The sequence below is a fragment of the Brienomyrus brachyistius genome, chromosome 18, assembly GCF_023856365.1.
Source record: "Brienomyrus brachyistius isolate T26 chromosome 18, BBRACH_0.4, whole genome shotgun sequence".
Taxonomy (NCBI): Eukaryota; Metazoa; Chordata; class Actinopteri; order Osteoglossiformes; family Mormyridae; genus Brienomyrus; species Brienomyrus brachyistius.
The window spans coordinates 5,038,293-5,065,748 of record NC_064550.1 but is presented as its reverse complement, the minus strand read 5'-3'; the positions used below and the strand labels follow the sequence as shown (position 1 = coordinate 5,065,748).

Here is a 27,456-nt window from a genome sequence, read left to right as displayed (position 1 = left end):
TTATTGACCAGAATCTTACGTGGTCATGTTTTTTATATATTAAACATAACTGCAGTAATAGATAACAAGTGATCATAATTATTGTGTGCTTGGAATTCAGTGTGAAAAATAATATATGCATGTATTGTTTTGTAGTCTGTATAGTCTTGAGCCTGTTATAATGTTAAGCAATAGTCTGAATTTAAAATGTCAGGGGAAATACCTACTCAGCTTTCGTTATAACTGGGTCTATTTTTCCATATCAAGATTTGTGGATTTTGCCACACTGGGAAATAGTTCATTTCCAAGGTAAAATATCACGTTAACACTGTAAGAAATATAAAAGAATTTGAAAAAGAAGGCTGTACCAGAGTCCTGTCTTTATTGACACTGACAGGTTGATCTGACAAGTATTATGATCTGCAAGCAAATGCAATGAAGTGGAACTTTATTTAAATTTCTGTAGGCAGTTTCTGATGAATGTTCAATGTTCTCTGGTAAGTAATACTTTAGATTGCAATCTGTGGCAATTATACAACCCTCAGATCAAACCACTAAACACAGATTCATTTACCATTAGCTAATGTTATTGAAAGAAACAATAAGATTTTATACATCTTGATACATACTAAAGCAATGCTTCTTCATTTTCAGTAATTGTTCAGAACTTATTTTTTGTTGCCCATTATTTGTGGCCCATTGTGATTCCGGTGGGAAAATGTGTGCCGAAATATTTTTGAATATAGGTAGATTGAGAGATTAAATTTTGCTAAGAAGGAAATGCTCCCTTCCACTTCCCTAAAACTAATTTTATGTGTGATATAAATGTTATTTTACTCAAGAATTACAATATACAGAAAAATACGGAGAACGAGCGAATTTTCTAACAATTTTCTAAATTAGTATTAGTATTAGTAAACTAGTTTTTTTTTTTTTTTTGAATGGGTAAAATGTAAATACAACTGATTGAGAAAGAGTTTTCATACGGTACAAGCCTGCTAATAATTAAGATTGAGAATAAAATACATGTATCTTTTGTGGGATGCAGGCATTATTCAGCTTAAGATTCCTAAAGTCCTGCTTGGAGTAATAATCTGGTAAGACAACCAATCTGCTATGTAGCGCCACTTTTATTCAACAATTTAAATCCTGACCTCAAGGACAAACACCAACTGTTTGACAGTTGCTGTAGATAGCTCACTGCTATTCGTCCTGTGAAGGTCGTGGCCAGTGTACTGTTAACTTGTTCATTAGATTTGCTAGGAGCATATTTACATCTCGGTATTTATTTCCAAGTTCTTATTTTTATTATTGAATCTAATTTAAAGATGCACAGAGCTTTGAAACCTGCTACTCTTCAATATATTAATTAGAAGAGTGAATTTAGAGCTCTACTTTAAAAATAAATATTATTTTAAAATGGTAGGTCATCAAGAAGAACAATAAAGCTGACTGTACTTTATTGGCTATTAACTTTGGTTGTACTCATCACCAATGGCCAAACAAATGTTACATAAAATGTTTTATTCAAAAATAAATATTACAATACATTTTCACATGATATTCATGTTCAACTTAATATGCAAAATATGGAATTCCAGAAAAATTCTGTACCATGTGTCAAAGTAGTAAAAATAACACATGTAGTACTATTGTAGAAAATTAATAAACGCAAAAATTGCCTCCAGGAGGTGAATTCCTGTGACTGTGCAGTGGGTTTATGTACATGCATCTTTAAACAGCGATACCTTTGTTTGATGTGTTTAACAACATTTCCCTTTAGAAACCTGAAAGCTGATTGGGCAATTAGCCTGGGGGAGGGGAAGAGGGAGCACACTGGAATAGATCTCTTTGTGATTCGTGCCATTGTTACCCATTCAAGCAGCTTCCATTCAAGGCAGAAATCTTTACCTCTAAAGCTCGCACTTCTGTTGCTCCCAATCAATCACACACTCCCCTTTTGCCCGCGTCGCCTGACAGCTATAACCAGTCTAAGCATAAGGGCCTGAAACCTGCCCCCACCCCTGTCCCACCAAAGCTGCCTGCATCTACAGCATAGGACAGCACACATTCTTAATGACCACTTTGCACCCACATGTCAGCAGCATTCCTTCGCTCACAGAACCCCCAAAAGTTGGACCGGGGCGGGGGGTGGGGGGGGGCTGCAGCAGTTTTAGTGTAACATATAAGGAGAAGGAAATTTCGCTAGCAAAAGATATAGTGCTGTGCGTTAATCACCATGCCTCCGGTTCGGCTCTATTTACAGACGTATCGCTCCACCGTCCTTTCGCACTTCTTGCAGGTGACATAACAGCACCAGTGGTATCTGCAGTGGCACCTCTCGACCGTCTTCTCCATGTACGCATTATATCCTCGGCCGCAGCACATCAGATGGCAGCTGTCACTGCCGTTGGACGTCTTGTTGCACTGCCTGGGAGATGAGAAGAACACGCCTTGTGTTACGGCTTGTGTTTTACCTACAGCTGCTACGCCGCGCAAAGAAATTCCCAGGTTTGCTGTTGGCTGGCTGCTACATACATTGGATTTCACATCATCTGATCACACAAACACTTTATTTAATCGTCCCTCTAATAGCGCTAAGGTTGCTTGCAAAAAACGTATACACACGCACCATGATAAGAATTGGGCCTGTTGTGTATCACCTGAATGAAAAAATGCAAATACCTGTCATGTGTGCCCATTGAGCCATGCTTCTCATTGTGTGCGCAGTAGTCTGGGGAACTGAGGAGGTAAACCAGCTCACTCTCCCTCACTGGCCTAACATCTAGCTCCTTAGGCACAAGCTGTTTGCGGGTTCCCATATGTCGATGGATCACTTTGGTCGCTGCGAGGTATTTGGATTTGAGATCTGCAGCGATGTGGTTGATATCATGCAGCCCCTTCCAACATGTCTTGACTGAACAAGACCCAGATACACCGTGACACTTGCACTTAGTCTCCATGGAATCTACAAGAGACTTTGAAAGGAGAAAATGTGTTACCATTATGAAGAAATGTTTTCAACCATAAAAGGAATATTTGGGGGGGAAAATCTATTCATAGTCGCTATACCTGTCTTCCAACTGCGTTGTTGTGCAGATGCATCAGCCGAAAGGCTTGAGGGCCAAATCTGCTGTTTTTCATGGGCGCATCAGAGAATGCAGAACCCATCTGAAGACCGTAGCGAAGATTATCACCGCAGCCGCCCCATCTGAAATCGGGTCCCGCTTGCTCCGCCGGCGCCGGCGCACAGGAACAACTGGGCAGCTCTCCAGAAGCGCAGGCTCGGGCAATAGAGTGGCTCACGACCGCGGCGGCTAAGGAGAATACAAAAGCCGATTCTCGCGTACCTAGGGAAACACCAAGTAAGCCAAATCAGTTGTGGAAAGCATGCATATTTGCAGTTTACATGAAAAAAAATCTTGAAACAACACTTGTGAATGCAGGTTTATGTAGCACAAATAATTCTAGGAATGCGCAAGTAAAGTTTACCTTTTGCTAAATCCGGTGTAAAATGCGGCGCGCTCTCGATCGATGAGCAATTCCACCGCATGTCCTTAAATGCGTGCTGACAAGTGAGTTTGGTAAGCTTTGCTGCATGGACGATGCTGTGCATCAGCTCCAGATTTCGCCGGCAGAGCTGTAACTGATCTGGGACCAGGCCATCCAAAAGCTTGCAGTGATGCGTCTGATTCCATCCAACTGAGCTACCATTTACCGTGAGTCCGCTACAAAAGGAAGCAAAGTTCTCTTCATGTCTAACCAATCAAAACCTCATACAAATACCAAATCAGAGAATAAACAGTTCAGAATGATACATTTAGTAATTAAACTAGTGAATTACACAATCCATAAAATAAAATGAATACCCATACTTACAGCCAATGGATTGCTGAGCAACGGTATATACAGAGTAATGTCAGCAAAATTAAGTTAATGGTTTTCATTTTGTTAATCTTATAAAAACCTTACAAAAATCTATCAGATTTAAAAATTGAGAGTAGTATATTCCCGAGGTATGGCGAAGATTGTTTGTAATCCAGACCAAGTGATCCCTTATCCAATTGACACACTGCTCCGGGTACAGTAGGCTACACCGAGCTATAGCATGTTACGTGCCTTGTCGGCTTATATACATATCCCCCCCCCCCAAACCACGCCCATCGAACCGAAGTAGATTAAGATTCTTAGGCATCGTACTTTCCCAGGTCGTGAATATCAACGAGTTACATTCATAGGTAAATCGGTGTCGAAAAGAGACGCCCGAAAGCCATACTCATGTTCTGTTTCATTATATATTCAGAAAACACGAGACAAAAATGGTTAGTGATAGTCCATCTATACAAAATACTAAATAGATAACTTGGTATTCCAATAAAATTTTTGTTTGATTCATAGTGATTACTGCGCTATATAACCCAGTTTATCCAAAATATCACATTTAATCAATTTATTCAAACGCCAAACATCTAAGAAAAACAAAATTTATCAGTGCACGTTCAATTTGCAAATCCCGTAGCAAGAATACATCGAACATTAAACCGTACATGTTATGCTTAAATACAGGTAAATAAACTGAGATGAATTACGACTTATTTGTGTTATCATTTCGATTAAATTGACGATTGTTTCCTGAAATAAAAAAGTCTAAGTGGACAAAGAAAACAAGGATACCTGGTTTGTTAGTCTAGGAGTATGATTGTCGCTTAGATTGCGAGATGCCCCGGGTTCAAATCCCGGATCAACGCTTTGGTTTTATTCTCTTACGGTTATAGAAGTATCTATACGCGGAAAGCGGTGATTCTATCCAATTATTATCGAGAGAACATCCTGACGGGACACACAATTGAGCAATACTATTGAACAACGTGATGCTCAATATAAAACGCTAACAAGGAATAGCCGAAATATTTACTTAAGACGTTTAATATATATAACGAGTCAATAAAAATGTGACCTATACTACTCGCAAACCTTTGTAAAAAGTGGCCACGGGGCCACTGTGATATTAGTTAAATCGTTTTCTTATTTTAATACAGCCTCTATTTCAATAAACACTTGCCACGGAAAACTTTCAGACTGGGGCTTTTATGCCATTGAAGGCTGTCGTTGCGGTTGCTTGTGTCTTGGTAACCAATTTACAGGTGTCATAATTTGACACATCCTGTCACCACAACTCCCCGCTTCGTCAGTCGATTATCATGCATGGAAACCTGTTATTTTCGCACTTTCTTATTTGAGTTAGTCACCCTAAAACCACACCGAACCAACGTACAAGACGTTTTCACCCACTGCAGGAAAAGGATGTGGGCAATTTTGATATTCTAAATATTTTCAATTCAGCCATAGAAACTACTCTTCATCCCGACGTGTGCAATTAGAATAAGTTATAATCAGGCCATTAAAAGATCTGACGGTAGATATAAGGTGGTTGCAGAAAGGACAATTAAATCATTGATTTGGTGGTTAATTAAGATTAACACATCTTAATCCACCAAAGAGGTTTCGTGCAACTGATTATAATAATCCAATTATCAGAAGCCAGCAATCGCGCCAATATTATTCTGAACCTAAAATCAAAAGGAAATTTTGAGTGAATTATTTTTGAAGTACAATAACATTTTTACGTGGTGTTCTGCAGTTGCTTTTTTGACTCCATTTTCGTGGTATTGATTTTTTCCAGCTTGTAATGGAATTACAGAGGCTTCAGAATTATTCTTTTGTTGTATTACATCAACCAATATTACAACAAATCCATAATCATAAACACCCGAGAACTGGCTTTAAGAGGTACTGCAACATGAGGGATTTTAAGTAGCTAATTATCTGCATGTGGTCTAGGATTAGTGGTCGAAAGATTTTTTTTCAGGGGATATCAGTGGGTCATAGTAAAGGGTTGATTTAACCTACTGTCTATCTAGTCCTCATTATAGTCCCTTTACCAGAGAGGGTTGCTTTTTCTTCTTAAGTATTTTTGGGAAGGTTTTGAAAGAATGGCTTATTTTCCGTTTTAATTATTGCCAAAATTTCCTTTGTGGACTTTGACAAAATCAAAGACAATGTTTTTAAAAAACTAACAAGTAGGTAAGTTATTCACCACAAAGTATGCCTTAATTTGAATTCACAATACCTTTTATTGTACTAAGATGACCGATGATCACTGGTAACCCTGAACCCAAAATGCCCTTTCAGTCTTAAATGTTATCTTCCAGTGTTTGGCATGACAAGGAAGCATCTACTGAGACAATAATCACGGCGATGTGAAATGTCACAGTAGTTTGTACCATGCCTTCAACCCACTTTATAGCATTGAACAAAATAAGGGCAACTTTGCTCTTTCAATGACACAATTAAACCACAATTGCAAAGTTACAGAAAAGTGGGTGTTCTTTTGTTTTCCGTTTGGAACTGAAGCTCATGCCTGTATACACAAAATGCAAATAACTAAAGATCTGATCTCACCAATGTTAAACTGGTGTAGCCTGTCATACCTTAGACACTTTATCAGTTGTCATTTTCCAAACATTTATAGAACTCTATTGCCATTTTGTGGCTTAGTACTAAAGTTAATCAATGTCATTCTTCAGTTGAGTCATAGGCTTCTCAAATTACCCAAATGAGGCAAATAAATCAAACAGAAATTCTCTGAATTCTTATGGAGGATGCAGGTTTTATGGAAATCCTTAAAATGAGCTCAGAGCCTCGGGATTGTACACAGATTTGACAGCTTACAGACAAAATCCATGCTGCACAAACAATGGCGTACCATTCAAAGTTATGTAGTTATATTTGTGTGGTATCATTGCTATATTTTGTATGTCCAATTATATATATGTTATCTTACAAAAATACCTTCTAAATGTGGCCACTTGGCAAAGGGGACTGACAGAATGGCATATACTTCTGAAATGCTACATATAGAATCAAGAATATCTTTGCAGAGAAATAACAGGATTTCATCTGAGAAGTTTTCTAGTTCAAAATTTAAAATGTCATTGACCTCCATTAAGTTTCAGAGATCTATGTAATTATATAAAAACCTAAATGTGAAGATAAAGGAACGCGGGACATAATACTTGTTGTAGAAAAATACATTTCAGCTTTACAAAGAGTAAGGGTTTTTCTTAAATCCAAAAACAAATATCTTCTCATTCTCATCTCAAGCACATTTAATAGCGCTTTATCTTTTTTAATCTTTTAAGTTCAAAATTAGCAACAGAGTGAAAATTGAGATGATATAAACTATGTTAATAGATAGAACTTACGAACGACGTAGCATTAAGAAGGTTTCAATAAACCAGGCCCTGAGCAGTATGTGAAGAATATGATTAAAATTCATGGTGTTAGCAAATTGTTGGTGGATGCTAATTATCAGCAGAACTGTAAGCATACCTGATAGTTCTTTGTATTGGCATATATCACTGTTCCTTCTGTTTCTTATGCGACTCCTAGATGAATTTCAGAAAGATAGGGAATTCAAAAGCCATAAGGAATCTTTCCTTCTCATCGGACTTTGTAGTTTTAATTCACTAGACTGATTCTTTGTACATCACAAGGAAAGCATTTTTTATCTTTGTTTTATTGTGATAATATGTATCGACATCTCAAACTAGTGTGCATGTGTTATGTGTAGCATTCATTTCTGAAGAAGATCCATCATGTACCTGCATACTTGGAGTGGGGGTTGCTTTGAATGTTGAGGGTGTTTATTTGACCGAAACTTCCCAACACAAGGCTTCTTTCTTGTTAGAGCTGTTACAGATCAAGTAGAGTCTTTCCTTTTGTTGGCTCTCCAGGTTGACACTGGGTGTAATCACTGTTAAGAGGTGAGATGATGTTCATGTTTATGAAAGCTAGACTTGGTGGGAGGGGGGCTGACTTTGCATACAGGAGCCCATCCTTCCTGTCTCTCCCCTTATTCCACCAACAATGCTTATTCGTGGCAGTAGAAATTAACCATTTTGACAAATGGATACACACGATATAGTTGTGTGTATTGTGACTTCCACAGATAGCCGTTTGAAGTCTGTCCTGTGCAAGCAGTTTCTCTTTGAAATACACAGGAATGGCTGTATTGGGCACCCTGCTGCAGGACAGTATCAGTCACGTCACATTTCCGATATGCGTTTTGTTTTTATCATAATTTCTAGAATCTTTAGTGGGATTTTATGGAATTATACATTATGTAAATGCATTAAATGTTTAATTTTACTAACCAGATAAAATTAGTACTTCAGGCAGTATAATCCTGAGGAAAAAATGGAGTAAAATAAAAATAATAATAATAAACAATGTCATCCATCCATCCATCCATCTATGTTACACATAGGGGGATATAAATCTCTTGTGTTTTTCTTTGTAGAAGCAAAGGTTCATTTAGGGCTCTGCCAGAAAACTGGTCACCTGGTCACATGGTTTCATTCACTCAGTAGCACACAGTCAAAGTATGAATGCTTATAACGTTTAGCTACTTTTTAACTACACATTTAAGGTACAATAATTCAAGCTTGCCTAAATATTTATCAATCTTCAAAGAACTTATCCTGGAAGGGGTCACCAGACCAAAGCCAATGTAAATGTAAAGTAAACAAGGGAATTTCACACAGTGTTATACATAATAAACAAACAAACAGGTAGGACTTGCTTTTGCCCAGCCAAGTACGGTCCAACCAAGGTAAGAGTAAAAGTGGAACTTTATTTGTAAGGATTGTTTCATGGTTTTGTAAATTTCTATCGTGTTACCCGCAGAAGCCCAAAGAAACCGCCAGCACACCGCACCACATTTGCAGGAAAGTCGGTGTAGGTGTTTAGCACAGCAATTGTCACCATCATTAAAGAAACGAAGTGCACAGCGTTCCTTTAGAAGGTTACAGAGTACCAAAGCAAGTCGCATTTTAATTCTATTGAAATGTCATATTTACCCACATTGTTCTAGTAATTATTGCTGATATATGTTTTCTTTTAAATAATCCATTGTCAGGGGCGCGCGGGAGGGGGGAGGATTTAAACCGCCACCTGAAAATTTCCGAGCACCCCCAGTAGCAATCCTTAAATATTGTAACGTCACCAAAATTATTTAAATAAGCAGACTTCTGTGTACATGTGCAATGTATCTGTTTAAAACGTACAAAAATGATGTGGCTGTTAAGAGCTCTGACGTCACGCAAGCAGACGTGCGCCGCTCTCGGAAGTTCGGCGAATAATCGCGATCGTTTTACAGTGTTTTGAAAACAGACCGATTTCTTGCGTCTTTGCCAGCAGAGGGTCAATGAAATAATAAAGAGGTCAATGAAAAAGACTCATTCGCGATGCACCACAGCAACAGGCCGATTGTGCCCCTTTAACATTTTAAAGTAAGTGAAATAATAGGCTGGAAAACACTCTATCCAAACGCATTAGCTCCCACGAAGCATCCCTGTACAAAGCCTTCTAGTGCCGCCCATGTCCATTGTTTTTCTTTTTTAGACAAACAATATTTTTACTGTTTTTACTTAAGTACACAACATGTACAGCATCAGAACATCGTTTAAATATGGCCGTAGGATGAGGGGAAAACATCATGTGGGACTGAAACGGTGATTCCTTTAAGTTACTAGTTGCTAAAATACATTTTTAGCAGTATCTCCAGATAAATCCGTCATCTCTCATTTGGTAACAAATAACATTCCTGAGATATTTACATTAGATGTAATATTAAAAGGTTAATAAAACCAGTCCATAATTTTATTTGTAAATAAAACTGACGGAAGACAAAACAATGAGGAAACACAGTTAAGCTTAAGTATGTATATCACGAGTACCATCCCTGTCAAATATCAGATTGACGTGCTTGATAGCTGTCGCATTTCTCCTTTTTTTGACACCCTTACTACATAAACAAAGATCATAGGGTCTGTAAAGATCTCCTGCAGGTAGACCATGTGCTAGAGGGTAGCAAAGAGGAGATAAAGCCAGTACAAGCAGATTAAATTGATGAGTGTATGAGGGACTAATCTGGGATGGAAGATTTAAAAAACGAGACGTTGCGTAGTTCTCTGCCGCTCTTATTCCTATAAACTCGATCAGCTCAACACACCCATATAGAAAGTTTGTCAGAGCTCACGTTAATGAAAGAAACCAAGAATTCAGGTTTTGGGATTTTACTTTTTTGCCCATTAAAGTAGTTTTTGCTGTATACTGCTTATCAAATTTGTTATTTAATTCAGTGGTGTATGCAGTATAAGCTTTCTTTACAGCCCTATATGAAATATAGAATAGCTTACTCTTTGTATTTCGGTTGTAGCTCCACAGTTTTGATCTTGAGAGATCAGTCATCATTCACTGCTTAAAGTTTGTAATTTGAGTCTGCGTTTCTCTTGAAAGCAAAAATAATGGTTAATAAAAGTTTTGAGCGATTAACTGATTTTCTTCTGTGTTCCAAATTGATCGGTGTTCTGGCTTTTAATCAATTATTTTTTCCCGCACTTGATGTGCTATACTTTGTAAAATTGTGTTAATTAAAAGAACAGTGCTAATTATACTGTGGTCAGAAATAGGCGTCAGACTATTTTATAGCGTAATCTGCAGACACCAAACACAAAACAATGTCTCATAACTGCAAATGACACGGACGTTACTTCTATATGTATATTATCAGAGGCATGTTACATCCATCATATATGTTACATCCATCATATGTTACATCCATCCATCCATCCATCTAGTCATTTTCTGAAACCGCTTGTCCTATACAGGCTCGCGTCGCATGTTAAATTTAATTCGAAAAAATATATATAAAATTTTCTAAGGCAGATGACGAGAATGGCAGCTTATCATTTCATTTATTCGTATTACTCAAATTTAATATTGTAGTTGTTTAAGTGTTTTAATTTCTTTTCAGTTTTATGATTGCTTATTACGGAATATATGCTGAAGTCATACGCAGGCTAATTTGTCTTTTATTAATTTTTAAATGATGACTTTATATTTTATACTCCTTACACCTAGCTACTAATATATCATTAGTAGGCAATCGCTAACAGATTTTAAATAATCAGAAATAATTCCGTCTTCAGTATTTCACGATACATTTTACACGATTACATGATCATTTTCCAAAATATAAACGACTTCGTAGATAACAGAGAAATTTTAGTAATAATAAATGTTCACTAATTCGAGAAACATCTTAATTATACCTTAGAACTTCATGGAAAATAATAAAAAAAATATATATTTTCCTATAGAGAGGTTAAAAAAATACTGCAAAGAAAAAAATTTATTTCCACACAATAGGAAAATATTCCATTTACAAAGAACTTTCTATTTTAAATACATATATACAATCACAGTATTATAAAAATGTACATGACATTCTGGATGATTCACTCCATAATTCAAGTGAAGTGGCAGCTACAATGAACCTTTAAGGGACTGTAAATATCACAAAGAAAACTGTCCAGTAATGACCACGGCACTGAAACCTTACATTGTATATTGTCCCAAAAAGTAGCATGAATTTATGTTTCAGAAAATACTGCTTAAGAATGGAACAGCATAGTTTAGGTGTGGGTATGCTGTTCGTGTTAAGTTGCCAATTATAAATAAAACAAACGCATGTCATTGATATTACAACTCCAGACAACAACAAAAATATTGTTAAACTTTTAAGACATACAAAAGGTTATACAGCTTGAAAGTAAAATTCCTAAACCCATTTGAGTGAAATTACCTTTGAATCCATCATCCTTATGATAAGGATGATGTCATTATTGCCACATTATTGTTCTGTGAAACCAGAACTGACCACGACATCGGTTTGGTTTGAGGGTCTGATTGGCAAAAAAAAAAAAAAATCAATCTTATGCTTATGGTTCAATTTAGTCGTACTAGCAGTTTGTTAAAGAACAAAAGAGAATAGTTCAAGTAAGATTCATTATTTAATTCCTTTACATCACATTTTGTGAAATATGCTGAACTTTTGACAAGGACACTTAATTATAAACCTGTATTTTGCTGTTGCATTAAAACAATAAAGTTACCTGTTGATAAACAGTGGGGTGTCTTCATATTCATTCATATACACATGTACACATAGAGCAATAAGCTAAAACATTATGACCATTCCCACAAGATGTGAATAATGTTGACTATCTAGAACAATCAGTGCATATCAAGGTCTGGGATACATTAACAAGCTAACATTCAGTACTGGTAGTTGACATGTTGAATGCAGAACACATGGCCAGTGATAATGACAAGGGCCAAATCATTATGGCCTGATGACTAGATCAGAGCATCTCCAAAACAGTACGGCTTGTGGGGACCTCACAAGGCAACCACAAGCAGCAGCCATAGTGAGCACCTGCACCTCACAAGGCAACCGCAAGCAGCGGCCATAGTGAGCACCTGCACCTCACAAGGCAACCGCAAGCAGCGGCCATAGTGAGCACCTGCACCTCACAAGGCAACCGCAAGCAGCGGCCATAGTGAGCACCTGCACCTCACAAGGCAACCGCAAGCAGCGGCCATAGTGAGCACCTGCACCTCACAAGGCAACCGCAAGCAGCAGCCGTAGTGAGCATCTGCTCACAGTGGTCTGAGGAGGGCAAAACCACGAACCATCAACAGGGTTTTGAGCAGCTCATCAATGCGGGCTGTGAAAGAAAGCTAGTATAGTAAAACTAACAAAGATGGCTGGTGTGGCACAAATGGCCGATAATTTTCATGCTGGTCTCAGGAGTAAAGTGTCAGAGCACTAAGGGCATCTTGGCCCTGCTGACCACTGTCCACCCTCAGAAGCGCCTACAATGGGCACACAGGGATTGTAACTGGCCTTTGGATGCATTGGACCTACAAGGCCGACGCACGGCTGCATGGTCCCAGGGACAGAAAGACTCCATGTGCTGTGTGATCTGACACGTTACTCCAGGGATCCTCATCAAAATTATCTGCCATTTCTGCCACAGTAGCTCTTATGCCGCTTTGTGCCACACGGGACGACCCTCATTTACATCTGGCATTGATCAATCTTGGCGGCCCAACACCCTGTTAGCGATTCGTGGTTTTCCCCTCCTCAGATCCCTCTCAGTAGGTTCTCACCACGGCTGACCGTGAGCACCACACAAGCCTTGCCGTTTCGGAAATGCTCTGAACCAGCCATCTTGCCATAATGATGTAGCCCATCAAAGTCACTCACATTTTTACCTTTTCTTGTCCTGAATGTTAGCTTACAATCTAATATATCCCAGACCTTGACACACACCATTTTCACTAGATAGTCAACATTATTTACTCCACGTAGATAGGCAGTCTTAGGCTATGTTTGCATTAACAAGCTGATGCGAAGCCTGTATACGTGCACAAAGCATTTTCTTTTTGTTGGTGACATACCAGTGTACGTCAGTGAACCACTTCAGCAGACAGATGCCTTCACATAAGAGATAGATACAGGTCACTTGTGATTATGATTGTGAACCATCAAGACAGGCAAATCCAATCTAAACAAAAAATCGGAATTCGACAATGAGGCTTGTAATGTGAACATAGCCTTTTGGGTCTTGGGTGTATAAACAGTGCAATATTCCATCCATCCATTTTCCAAACCGCTTATACTACTGGGTCGCAGGGGTTCCGGAGCCTATCCCGGAAGCAATGGGCACGAGGCAGGGAACAACCTAGGATGGGGGGCCAGCCCATCGCAGGGCACACTCACACACCATTCACTCACACATGCACACCTACAGGCAATTTAGCAACTCCAATTAGCCTCAGCATGTCTTTGGATTGTGGGGGGAAACCGGAGTACCCGGAGGAAACCCCACAACGACATGGGGAGAACATGCAAACTCCACAAACATGTGATCCAGGCGGAGACTCGAACCCGGGTCTAGTGCAATATTGTATCTTTAATTTTCTGAAAATTTCCCATCTTAACAAAAGTACTGTAAGTCATAGTCTTATACACAAATTCCGTAACCATGGATGTTCATTATGTATTCGCAGAAGTCAGAGGTTAAGCTAAAATAATACAAGACGTAATGTACAATTGAGACTGTATCAGAATGCTGTAATTATGCTATTAAAAGCTGGCTTTTTACAATTTTCCACAAATTTTTCCAGAGAATTTGGAGATATTTTATGATGACTTTCTAAATTTAACTTAAGTTAATAGAGCAGGAAAATAATTTCAATCCTTTGCAGTCTATGAATTGTTATAAGGGGTAACAATATTTAATACCAACAAAAGGGCAGTGCATTGTTTAATATTCTGGCCCAGTGAAATTTTCAAATTAGCGTTCTTTGTGTGTGTGTGCGTGTGCGCGCATGCATGCACATTTTAATACATGCCAATGTAAATGTATACACTGCACATCTTCGAAAGCTGCCATCGCCTCTTCTTCACCAGTAGATTATAGCAGGTTTATAATTTTCAAAACGTTTAAAATAGTTTAAATTAGACAATATGCAAGATCAGTTTTCTTATGAATTAAGAAAGCGGCTGTTTGTTGTTCTTCTCCAGAACAAAAATGTTTTCAAATAATATTTATAAAACAAAAGAACGTTTCATTAAACAAATTGTGTATAAGGCTTATGCACCTCTGCTGTGCCTGGAAGGTTACCATTTTCCTCTTTGATAGTAAGTTTGAGTAGCACAGGAATTCTGTGTCCATTCAGCCCTATTAACACAGGACAGGGTAAGAATAGTCAGCGATCGAGCAGAAGCGGCAGGCGATATGGACCAAAGATAAAATCCCCCACTGGATTTTCGTTTTCTATTGCGGGGAGAAATGTCAGTGTTATGGTGGGATGACGTGGCAGCACTGCGGGTAAAGGGTGTCAGCTGTTTGAGGGGTGGGGCAGGTGGTGGTGTTCAGGAGTGGCTGGCTGGCGGGGCCTCTCCTAGTCGGATGCTCCCCAGGAAGGTGGTGTGGTTGCTCATGCTAATGGAGGTGTCCTCATATACCATCTTAATGGCGATCCTCTGGCGAGCGCGTAGCAGGCAGACGCCGGCGGTGTAGCAGGTGTTGAACTTACGCTGGCCTGCCTCGATGCTGCGTGTGCAGCGCAGGAAGGGGGTCTTGTCCACCATGACTTCATAGCTAGCGATGTCGGTGAAGTTCAGGAAGTAGACCTGGCAGAGAGGCGGAAAAAGGCTTTTGCTTAAATTATTTAATGAAAGGGCAGTTGGGTTCAAAAAGTATAAAAAGAAAAAAAAAACGCTGAATACAACTCTGTCTATTAATTTCCAATTTGTAAGATGTATTACACTGGAAAAACATTTATCTAGTCTGGAATAAACTTTCTGAACCCTTCGTTATGTCATTAATTTTTCAGACAAAGGACATATGAAGCTGCAATACGGTAGCTGCAGGGAGACCTTGCATATCTGCCAGTTGTGCAGTGAGAAGGGGCGATAGGCATGCAGCTGACAGAAAGAGTTAGGCCCAAGACCGTACTCACTTCTACCTGACTATAGATGAAGTACATCCCGTCAAGCAGCACCTCCAGCTCGCCAGACCTCGAGTGCATCTTGAACACCTTGTGATGAATGGAAATCATTTTCCAGTTTCTGAGGATCCCTTCTGAAAGATCTCAGCGTGAGAAAAACAGTCACTCAATTTCTGTTATTGCAGTGAGGAGCAGTTAGTAAGGAAAGTTAATCAACAAGGCTACTGCAATTGTGTATCCAACTGTTGCACCCTTACAGTGCTTCACAATAACACCTTACACTGTTTGCAGTTTTCATGAGTGTCAAACATCTGTGCTAGAAGCTACCAACCTTTATCAGCACTTATGGTTTGTATGATCCTCACAGAGAGAGGAAATTGCTTTTCCTAAAATACGTTGCATCAAACAATCTTGTGGCATCCATTACTACAGTTTACACAACTCTTAAAATGCACTTGAAGCCTGGAACAAAAAGGTAACTTGAGGCTTTGTTCATAAGTATTGTGTACCATGCAAATAAAGTTATGTTTTGTTGCTATAATTTAACGCTTACCTTCCTTGACCTGGATAGTAGTTTCCTGGCCTTGCAAATGTACCACAGCAGGCTAGAAAACAAAATTGTTTGAACCAAACATTTTTGTTACATTATTTTCACAACCAGAGTCTTCATTAAAGAAATACATTACAAAATCTAAAGCCCATTTCCAGTGGAAGCTGTGAATCATTTCAGATTTAAGAGATATGATAAAATGACACTTCACATAACCCACAGAGAAATCCTTAAAATTGCCCTCAGCTGTACCTACCTTTTCTCACAGAGAAAGGTTACAGTTTTGTTAAAGAACTTTTCAGAAAGTATGATTAGTTTTTAAAGAATAAACTCATTCCTCAAAAAGTGCTATTTTCCTGAGTTCGGTTTAGTGTCTGCTGTGAATTACTGCATGTTACATCAGCTAAGCCACAGAGAGCAGACAGACATTATATCCCCCATATTGTATAACACAAACGCAAGGTGCATTACCTGCACAGTCTCTCTCGCTCTTTTATCCATTCCTCCTGTAGATTGAAAAAATGAGTCTCAGCTTATTACAGTGTTACTGACTTCTTGTGTGGGTTTCCATTTCATAATAAGTCCAAGCATTTAGCCATAATATACTTGTGGTGTCTGTTGAATGTTATACTCTTGTCTTATAAATGTATATATAACCCAGACAGTAGTGTATGGATTGGACTCTTTGAAAATGTGACAGAAGTGGTTTCAGGATCACCTGCAGGTCCTTGTAGGCCTGGGGGGCCCTGTGGCCCTGGGGGGCCCGTTGGTCCTGGGAGTCCAGGTGGCCCGGAGGGGCCCATGGCATTGCTGCCTGGGATCCCAGGTATACCAGGGATTCCAGGGGGCCCTTGAGGTCCCTGAGGCCCCGGAGGCCCGGGGGCACCAGGCTGCCCTTTCCTGCCTGAGTTGCACAGGTAATATGAAGTTTAATATAACTGTCAGAACAGTACAAAGATTTTAATGTGGAGTGTGAAGTAAATATTACGTAATATGGTAGATAGACAAACAGAAACAGACAAAGATAGACAGACAGGCAGACAGAAAAAGACAGACAGACTAGCGGGCCGACAGACAGACATAAACAGACAGGTAGGCAGGCAGACAGACAGACATACAGGCAGACTTCCTAAATCTCCATGGAGAAATGAAGGCTGTCTAACCAAATGTACAGATAATGTTAAAACTCTACCTTTTTTCTTTTCTTTTCTTTTTCCATTTGATTCTGCAAAAGGAAGAACAAATTAGAAGAAGCTTGTCTCAGCCACTGTTAGTTACTCTTGCAGATTCATCATCATTTATTTATGAAAAATTTGCCATAATCGCACACAAAAGGCTCTTTGTATTACATCTTTCTTGCATTGTTTAGTCACTGCAATTCTTATACCCTTTATTATTATTTTTAAAAATGTTTGCTCTTATTCCATTTATTGCAGAACATAAAATGCAAAACCAAAATAATCTGTAGACACACACACACAAATAACATTTGGTCCCCATAATGTAATGCATACCTTGACCACACAGTTTTAAAACTAACCATAAGGGGGCAGTAGTGTATGACAGTATGATGATTCAAACTTCAGAGAACACAAATTCAGAAAGTGAGAATGATTCTTAATGTCATCATGAACTGTTAAATTGTTAATGACATGAGGAGGCTAAATAAAAGTAGCGTACATATACGTACATATTACAGTTTGTACAATGTATGCATTCTTCCCGCTTCCACAAATGTGTATTATAGGCAAGGATAACTGGAATGCACTAAAGTTGCTTTTGACAACGTCACGCAACAATGAGTGGAGAATATTACAGATGTGAGTCATATGACAAAAAATTGCAATACCATACATATAAATATAAATTAACTCAGCAGTGGAATAGTAGTCAACTGGTACTTTCATTTATCCATGAGAACAAGGTTGAGTAATTTCACTCCTTTATATAAGCAGAAAAAATGTTATATGGCTACTTCACAAAATATACACAGCCCTAATTTTCACAACTGGACGCCTTTATGGAAGTTTTTGGTCTTGAAAATAGGAACATTGCCAACTGTACACTGGCGTAGGTGCCGGAATTAAATCTTAATGGGTATTTACAAGATTTAAAAGACTATTGTCACCACCATATTTACATACTTTGAAATCTACAATTAATAAATGAAGATCAAATCTGACTAGGAACTCACAGTCTCATTTATTCTTGTTCTGAAGCTAAAAAACAAACAATTACACAAGAATAAACGACACTAACAAAGAGCACCCGGTAACGAATCTGCACTGATTAAACAAAGAGTCAAATAAACTCAAATGCGTAACACAAAAAGCATGAACTGTGAACTTCTGGAAGAGAAACTAGCCATTATATCTGTCATTTTATACCACAGATGTCAAAGCTACTACAGCACTCTGCTCCAGGGAAGAGTCTTTTTTCAATTTTATACATCCATGCTAAACCTCTCGGTGGATGAAAACTTCAGAGAACCACGGTCACATAAAACAAACATAAGAAGCATATCAAACTTTTGGGATAAACATGTACATGAGCAAGAGAAGAATGCACATATTCCTTTTTAAAGGACATCAAAGGTATATTTGCTGGAGGGGTCTTTCCCTGTTAACACATGGAAGGTCAAACAGTGGAAATAGAATTACATTTCATAAACATGAGTGCCAAATATAGGCAGACACCCAGATTCTGGATTACAGACGTGTGAGAAGGTTTTTATCAAAAATGCAACAGTACAATGTAAATCAAATACAGATGAGAACCGTAGGATGTCTGATTACATTACAAACGGAACACAGGGGGACCCTCAGAATTGGCTGTCCATGGGTGCAAGACCATTAAGAGCAAGAGGACTTTCACATAAGCCTCAGGGTCCTTTGCCTTGGCTCATTTTGCACAGTAGCATTTTGTTCCATCGTTGGAACAAAGGCCCTTCGACTTTACATTTGCAGTGTGAACCCCTTCAAACACACAGTACAGTGTGATTAGTGTTACTAAATATGAAGTATTTTTCATAGTGTTACTAAATATGAAATATGAAAAATGTCACGGACATTAAATAACACTCAGCTTCTCATAATACCATCATGCCTAAATCCTCCCCTCTTCCAATCAATTATCCTTTTGCCAGACCTAAATGTAAGTGGGAATTCACATACCAATCTTTATAGTTTTTAATTAACAAAAACACCTGTTTTACCTACTTTGAAGGCATATAGATAAATTCAAAATATCAATGCTATGCTGCTCAATATCAGTACTGACACATCAGAAACCGACAGTACGGTTTCTGAACATAAATGCTGATATACTTTTAAATAACATTTAAAATGACCATTGTTACCTCATCGATGATAAGAACAAATGTGAAAACATCCCCTACAACAAGATGATGATCTCTGCAATCTACTCAGATGAAAGCATTCTCTCGTGTGAAAAGTAAACACACAACAAACACTGCAATGGAGGGAATTATTCTACTAAACCTGGGAAACAGATATAATCTTTTAAGAAATAATACTTAGTATATTTTTTTTCTATTGTATTAGTTAAAGAACATGGTATCCAGACCATGGGTTCCGGACCTTTTCAGCCAGAGACTCGCGACCCACGTTGTGCCATCCGGGGGGGGGGGGGGGGGGGGGCTTGGCAGATTTCACCAATGGGGGGGGGCCTGTAAATACTTGACGATCGGGGGGGCTCCCTCAGTAATTTCATGTTTTTCTTTACATTATTAGAATTTTACAAACATATTCTGCAAATCTAAAAATGCCAATATTCTTACAAAGCCTGCTAGGCCTCTATATTAAGCAGAGGGCAAAGGTCACCAGTTCCTAAATCATTAAGGTCCAACCACACTGACATACACTTTACAAAAGACTCCCACCCGAACCAGGACAGGCAAATATATAGACAGGTGAGCAGCACCATTAACAATAAGTGAGCGACGCACAAAAATCAATTAACACACATAACGAGAGAGACCCTGAAAGAAAAATACAATATTCCTTCATATATAAACAGTTGATCAAAGAATTAAATAGCTATTCTTTCTGCCAGGCATTTAAAGAGATACAAGTACAGAAATGGTTTGGCCAAGACCATCTCCATTAACCCCACAGCCATCAGCGGTATCCCATCAACCAATTATGCTAGGAGCCAAATAAATGTTCCCTGTTCACAACAGCACCTCTTTGCCATCGGACCGTTCCAGCCCGACAAGGAGGAGAAAGCACAACCAGATCTGACAAGCTGGTAACAGCTCATGCTAACAACATTCTTCAAGACTAAGCTTGCGTGCCATCTCAGTCAAAAATAAATGTTTGCAAGGATAACTAAAATGTCATAGCATCCTTTATCCTTTCTACTCAGTAATAATGTGCATGTTTGCTTGTGTACATATATGCCAGTCCATGTGTTAGTGTTATTCGGTACATTCATGTGCAGCCGCGTCCCAGCTGTCACAGCCTGGTCCAGCCGCTCGGGTCCTCAGCAGTGAGGATCCTGCGAGCCGGATCACCCTCAGGGAATCGCGCCACATGGCCGTAGTGCCGTAACTGACGCTCCCTCACGATACGGGCAATGTGCCTCGTTTGGGGCTCCTCTAGCAACCGCTCGTTTTGACACAAAGTCAAACCAGCAGCACCCAAGGATTCTCTAAAGAGACACAGTACCAAAGCATTCCAGTTTTCCATCGCAGGTCACTGGATATCCTCCACGTCTCGCAGCTACACAGTAAAACAGTCAATTGGAGCACTTATGAAACTGCACTTTTATGAAAACTAAGAGCAAAAAAGTTATGTTAAATCTACTGAGTACATATGATAAAGCTGAAAGTTTTGCCCCTCAAAAGTGACTCCGGATAACTGCAGTGTGACAAAGCATTTCTAATCATTACACATACTAATTATCTTACGTCACACAAACAGATGTTTGGAAACCAAACTTTCATGTCTGCACTAAGTTTACTGGGATAATCCTTTATTTTAGACTTCAATAACACTGTAATACATCTTCAAAACTTTTTCGCTTTTTTCACATTATTCCATAATGTCTGGGATAATATTAACCCTGATCAGAGTGTAAACTGTTTTTAAAAAGCATGTAAAGAAAAGCAAAGCAAGCACAAGGACAACTGTGAGACTGAATGAGTCCCGTAATTATGCATCAAAATGCCTTCTTTCATGCTTTTTTAACAGACCACATCAAGAATTTCACACGTACCCACCTCAGACGATAACAAAGAACAAACGAGGAAACAAAGCTGCCGTCGAAGTATAATTAGAAGATAAATCCACTTTCACTAGCAACACTAGCACAGAATAGCAAATAAAAACAGGGTTCAGTTAAAGTACCAAGCTGTGTGCGGAGGGGTGGGGCAGGGCAGAGAATCGATGCTGTAAGTTGTCATAGAGCTCATTCTACATCTGACATCTACTGCCAGGTACAGGAGCAAATACATTTACTATCAGAAAACTAGTAGTATTTGGGCACAGACAGTACGTGCAGATGGCATGACTGTAGTCTTGTCCCTAGCATGAAGTAAAATCAAATTATGTAATCAATCAACATAGCATACCCATTACGTTACAAGGAGAAATTTATCTGAATTAATCTATTAATCTGAGCAACTGACTATTCATCCATCCATTGTCCAAACCGCTTATCCTACTGGGTTGCGGGGGGGGTCCGGAGCCTATCCTGGAAGCTATGGGCACGAGGCAGGGAACAACCCAGGATGGGGGCACACTCAGACACCATTCACTCTCACATGCACACAAACGGGCAATTTAGTAACTCCAATTAGCCTCAGCATGTCTTTGGACTGTGGGGGGAAACCGCAGTCCCTGGAGGAAACCCCATGACGACATGGGGAGAACATGCAAACTCCACACACATGTGACCCAGGCGGAGACTCGAACCCGGGTCCCGGGGACCACTGCACCACCATGCCACCCTAGCAACTGGCTAATAAAGGCACAATTATCACTGACACAGGTGTCCAGGCACACAGCCATGTGATCTCCAACAGGAAACCTTGGCAGCAGGATGACTGGTCATGCAGAAAAGGTTAGTGATCTAGTAGAGGGTCGTGTGAGGTGAAGCTTCCCCAAGGTAACATAGAGCCTAAGTTAGGGGTTAGACCCTGGACGGGATGCCAGTCCATCGCAGGACACACAAGGAGACATTATATGGAATGTAGAAATGCAAACTCTACACACACAGATCAGGGGTGACGTGAATTTACAATCCTGGAGGTACAGTAAGTTACATCAAAACTACTCTGTTACGTAACAGTGACCTTTACTTGGCACTCATTTCATTTAATTAACTGTCAAGTCATATTCAGTAATGAATGTGAAGAAAAAGCAACTCAAAATGATAAGTATCTGTACCTGAATCGGGCAGCTTACTTCTGCTCCTTTTGGTTCGATGAATAACTGTTTCCTCTTCTTCACTTTGGCTTCTGCAATCCTCAGTCTTTGTAGCCGAACGACCCTAGAGAGGGACAAGTCAGGAGAATGTATAATAATAAAATTCAATTTCTACCTCCAAATGATCCTTATATTTCATATAAGACAAATTGACTTATTTCCTGTACAACTAGAATTTTTTAAAATTAATTTTCAATAAACACAAACCACTTCTTTCCTTGTGAAGAATTTCCCCCAGGAACTAATAAAGTACATCTCTCCTCAAACTACAGGTGATGCTGTGCACGCTGTCTAGTTCCAGCTAGTAAAATACAGCCTCCCTCACTGTTTATACCAGCTAATGTAGAGGATCTCATCAAGGCCTGGTGCTTTATTAGTTTTCAGAACAGAACTGAATGAGACAGTCAAAACAATTATGACAATATGTACGGAAGGTAAGTGCACATTTGTTAAACAGTGTTTACCAGTGAATTTTTGTTATGAAACCAATGAATTTGCAACATTTTTACAGAACTGTAACAATAGCGTAGGATTACACCACCATAAAGATTATTTAAACATCATTTTCTTTGGCTGCCTAAGACTTTTACACAGTGCTATATGTGCCCTCAAAAGTGTGATGCTTAGCTTTTGTTAGTCATTAGAGTAGGAATTCACTTTCTTTGTCTAACCTACTTGTACAGTGTGAATGTTTCAATGGTGTGTTCAATACACACAAGAACAATACAACAATTGCATTATTAGTTAAAACTTAGATGAAGATCAGAGCATTTTTTAAGACAAATTCAAAATGACCCACATAAAAGCAGATTGTTCAAACGTGTTCACATACTTTTTCTCATTACTATATATGAACCACATGCAGACAGAACAAATGCATCGAACTGTACAAAAACAAAAACAAACAACTCAAGAAAGGGCAAATATCGCAAATGTAAAGTCAATCAGAATGTTGTTCAAGTTTTGGCTGACTAGTAACACTTAGTTAGAACAATCAGTGGTTATATCAAATTAAAATTTACCCTGGCACCCATACAGTGGGAAACACACCATCCCTGCAGACACATGACCAAATGAGCTCATATTATAGTATAAACTGAAGCTACTTCAAAAACTGTCATTCTAGCATTCAGATACTTGGATACATTTTGAATGGCCTAAATATTTATTCATGGTGGAAATAAAAGACCCTGTGCAAAGATATCATCTTCCTTTAAGGTTGTGTTAGATTACTGTTTTTATCCAAGATACACTTACTGTCTATGTGGATCTTATTGATTTCTCCGGGTTGTCAGTTCAGTGCTTTCAAAAGTGAATTGATTTGGTCCATCATTGTATCAACGTACACAATCGTCAAGTGGACAAGTTCATCTACAGGGCGTATTGTATAGCCTTAACATTTAGAGTTACTGGCCATATCATATTATCTTATATATAAACATTCTCATCAAAAGAGAATACAGAACAATTTCATTATAACGCTATAACTAAAGACCAATATAATATGATCAGCAAGCTACCTATTCAGTAAAATTCTATACTACTGTTCTCCCAAAAACAATGTTTTTACTCATGTTACTAAAGCATCACGAACAAAAAACCTGAGCCAAAGAAAAGTACTACATTTACCGTCCTTACATTACAATCCATTTTTTAACTCATAAGTATTTGTATTAAACAAGCTTTATCGTGCATCAGCACAGGCAAAGCGGTTTTATTTATATAGCACAATTCAGACAAGGCAATTCAAAGTGCTTTAGAAAATCATAAGTGCACATTTAAATAAGATTAAAATCAAAGACAAAAAATTTATAAAATAAATAGAATAAAAATGTATAAAAATAATATAGTTACATTCTTACAATATACGTATGGTACATGGTCATTTCCCTTCCCTGTACAAGGAAAAATATACAAGTAACAAGTATAGTAAATAATTAACACACGCACACACCATATATATATATATATATATATATATATATATATATATATATATATATATATATATATATATATATCACGCTGATGTGTCTCAAGTGAGTGTCAATGAAGACAATAAGAAATTCTTGATACTTTCTATTGCACTGCAATTCAATTTTGAATAAACAATATTCTAATGTTTGATGTTTTTGAGCAAATATATAATAATAATTGATACTTTATTGATCCTTGTGGGGAAATTGTCTTTATGCCTCCCTCAACAGACACCTGTAGCGGCGCCCAGGGAGCTGGGGGTTAAGGACCTTGCTCAAGGACCCACAGACATTCTAAGGCTGGGTTTGAACCGGTGACCTTCTGATTACAGGCACACAGGCTGATCCCACTGATCCACACGCTGCGCCCCAATGCATGATGCCCCCCAAAATACTTATTGACCAGATAGCTTTAAACATCATTTTGGTGGCTTAAGACTTGTGTATTCCATTTTTAATGAAAATGTAAAAATTCTACAGAAGAATATCCATATTGATTATCAGTACTTGCTGAATGTTGTTGATGTGCTTATCAGTGTCTATAACATCATGTGGTCAAGCCTGTTCTATTGCTTTGTTTGAAAATGGACATTCAAAATGGAAAACAGACAGTCAAAGCAGATCCATTCAGTATTTCATGCATAGCTGTTGGTGGAAAATGACACATGGTAAGATGAGAATGAAGTTAAGGGACATGACACTTGTAAAAGGAACATAATGATTCTGAGAAGACAAGACAGGCAGCAGGACAGCAAAGTAGTAAGAGGAGCCCAGGGAGAGGGGCTGAGCGATTTATTAATCTATGTGAGAAATTTCACAAGAGCAGATGCTGACCTGCCAAAGACCAACCTAATAGGACGGGCTCTGAAAAGCTATTGAGACAGGCTGTCTAGACCATGCAACATGACTCTGTAGCGCGTAGCAAAGCATTTCAATGTAGGATGCTGTTTCCAGTATGGTTTAAATTGCAGTCTTTAGAGGACACTGTTATCTCATCCACTGTGTTATAATAGAGAGGCTAAAACACAGGCCTTTCACTTTCTGCCAGAAAGTAGGGCAACAGGAACTTGACTGGCTTCTTGAAATACAGCGACCCCATATGAACTCACAGCCTCAAGACACTAAAAAGGTCAACCTAGCTTGATTCTACCACCAGGCTTTTATTAAAGGCAAAGAGCTTGTTCTGATTAGGTCATTTACAAACGACAGGTCTCTCCAGGAGACCAAAGCGAACCACCTTATCGTTTGCAGAAAACATAAATTAGGCCCACACACTCAGGGGGCATGTCAACATTTACTTGGCTTGTCCATGTAGGAAGCCTTCTACTTCGGCTCACACATTCAGCTTGATTTAAAGTGCGTCTACACAATGTGCGCTCCGACCAGGAGAAAACCCCCGCAGGGGCTTGAGCTTGTGCCAGATAGAGGCACAGCACTGAACAGAAGGCTGCGGGGGGTGGAGAAAGGAAGGAGGCAGTCTCGACAAATTCAGCAAATTATCTTCAATAAATCATAAACAAGTCTTAAAAACTTTGAAGTTTGCAAAAGTTTCAATCAACTGCTGAAGGAGAGAGGATTTCACAGGTTGACTGAAAAGTGCCGCGTCAAAGTAAAAAAAAAAACTAAGGCAACAATATATAAAAGTGAGAGATTGCAAAAAATGGTCCCCACAACGTCAAAAAAAGGTTTATATTATGTTGACGGGGACATTTGGTTCCAGAAAAGTAATATAAACCTAATCCACACACACGCACACACACACACACACGTATATACACACAATTGCACACATGCACGTCACAGTAGCTTACATATAGTAAATATAAAACAAGCATCTCTACGTAATTTCTTTTCTAGTAAAAACACAGAGTACATATAAACTATCGCGACTTGAACATTTCATGAACTGATGAACATAATCATGGTTCAGGTCTGCGATAAACACAACCGCTACTGTTTATAAAACAGAGAAAGGCAGAATCTAGTGTGTATATATAGACAGGGATGCAAATGACTGCTGCAGTCGATGAAGAATCAAACATTTACACTGGGAAATGCTTACCATACTGTTCTGAAATATGAATAACTGTAGAGACCTTCCAGAAAAGTGTTTGACGTTGACTGGTCAAAGCTGTGGTTACGTAAAATCAGCTCCACAATATAGCAAATCTCAGACATTATGCATTTTCCATGAAGTGACCTGGAATGAGTGGGACTCTCAAGTCACTCTCACTGGGATTTTATGTAACGTAATTAGACATTTACAGGATACGCCAAAGGTCACCAAAATAAACTTAAATAGATAGACATTTGATGTAATCTAGCATAACTGCAAAAATAAAATGCATTCCTGCATGAAATATAGACAAATCTTGTGTTCAAATCTTGTTAAAATATAGTGTTACTGACATTTCTAGGGTCTGATCTTTGACTGTTACTAGTCATTTAATAATATATTTAAAAAATATATGCACTTACAATCCAATTTATAACCGTATTAAAAAGATATTACTCCTGTTTTAAAAAGTATTTACTAAAGAGCTTATAAATCACTCACAACTAAAAAACAAAGAGAGCCTACTTAGGAATTAATTATACTTGAGCCTTACAGTTTCAGTTATACATCTTTTCTGAGCGTGCATCCTAGACCACTGCTTTATATTTACAAGTGATTTACAAGCTGTTTTGCAAATACCAGGAGCAAGATATGACTGTGGAACATTTCTAAATTTATTTGTGAATGAATCTACCAATTTATATATTAGCCAACAATTAGTAACAGTTTTTTAATAGTCAAGGTGTAGACCGTAAACTAAAGTTATTACAGAAATGCCCACCGGTAGATGTATTACACAAAACAAAAAACAAGCAAACAAACTGATGGACTTCATTGCATTTGAGGCTTGTTCAAAGGCAGGGCTCCAACTATATGGCCTACTTTTCAGGAAAATATCTGCTGTCTGTTAAGGAGAAGAGGATAAGAACAGTCTCTTGTGCAAAGCATAATCAGTAAAATAAATAAATAATGAAGATAATAATAATAATTATTATCATTATAAATTTGTTTTTACAG

General features: G+C 38.5%; 2 protein-coding genes across 3 annotated transcripts in view; both read right to left on the bottom strand.

Moving 5' to 3' along the window:
- Nucleotides 1-1,584: 1,584 nt before the first annotated feature.
- On the bottom strand, nucleotides 1,585-7,705 carry wnt11f2 (wnt 11, family member 2). Of its 2 annotated transcripts, XM_048982931.1 has the most exons (6): nucleotides 7,644-7,705; nucleotides 7,372-7,427; nucleotides 3,472-3,707; nucleotides 3,052-3,329; nucleotides 2,665-2,957; nucleotides 1,585-2,410 (listed from the first exon to the last, which is right to left on the bottom strand). In XM_048982931.1, exons 2-6 carry the CDS (start codon nucleotides 7,392-7,394, stop codon nucleotides 2,236-2,238), a joined length of 1,005 nt encoding a protein of 334 aa, XP_048838888.1. In that variant the 5' UTR covers nucleotides 7,395-7,427; nucleotides 7,644-7,705; the 3' UTR covers nucleotides 1,585-2,235. The 2 variants fall into 2 exon arrangements, with proteins under 2 accessions (XP_048838888.1, XP_048838887.1); XM_048982930.1 differs by lacking the exons at nucleotides 7,372-7,427; nucleotides 7,644-7,705 and adding an exon at nucleotides 3,859-4,064.
- Nucleotides 7,706-11,298: 3,593 nt separating this feature from the next.
- Nucleotides 11,299-27,456, bottom strand: part of LOC125712644 (ectodysplasin-A-like) — a 37,330-nt gene continuing 21,172 nt past the window's right edge. The window contains exons 2-8 of the mRNA XM_048982923.1: nucleotides 22,369-22,471; nucleotides 17,151-17,183; nucleotides 16,677-16,862; nucleotides 16,430-16,464; nucleotides 15,962-16,013; nucleotides 15,421-15,542; nucleotides 11,299-15,091 (exon numbers count right to left, since the gene is read on the bottom strand). Of these exons, the coding sequence (XP_048838880.1) occupies nucleotides 14,831-15,091; nucleotides 15,421-15,542; nucleotides 15,962-16,013; nucleotides 16,430-16,464; nucleotides 16,677-16,862; nucleotides 17,151-17,183; nucleotides 22,369-22,471 (792 nt within the window). The 3' untranslated portion in view covers nucleotides 11,299-14,830. The remainder of the gene's footprint in view (nucleotides 15,092-15,420; nucleotides 15,543-15,961; nucleotides 16,014-16,429; nucleotides 16,465-16,676; nucleotides 16,863-17,150; nucleotides 17,184-22,368; nucleotides 22,472-27,456) is intronic.

Excerpts from the sequence above, each read along its gene's own strand:
- wnt11f2 (XM_048982930.1), bottom strand. The coding sequence starts at position 3,926 with ATGAAAACCATTAACTTAATTTTGCTGACATTACTCTGTATATACCGT. Across the intron at positions 2,958-3,051 it reads ACAACGCAGTTGGAAGACAG|TCTCTTGTAGATTCCATGGA; the intron begins GTATAGCGACTA and ends CTCCTTTCAAAG. Across the intron at positions 2,411-2,664 it reads TCAATGGGCACACATGACAG|GCAGTGCAACAAGACGTCCA; the intron begins GTATTTGCATTT and ends CTCATCTCCCAG.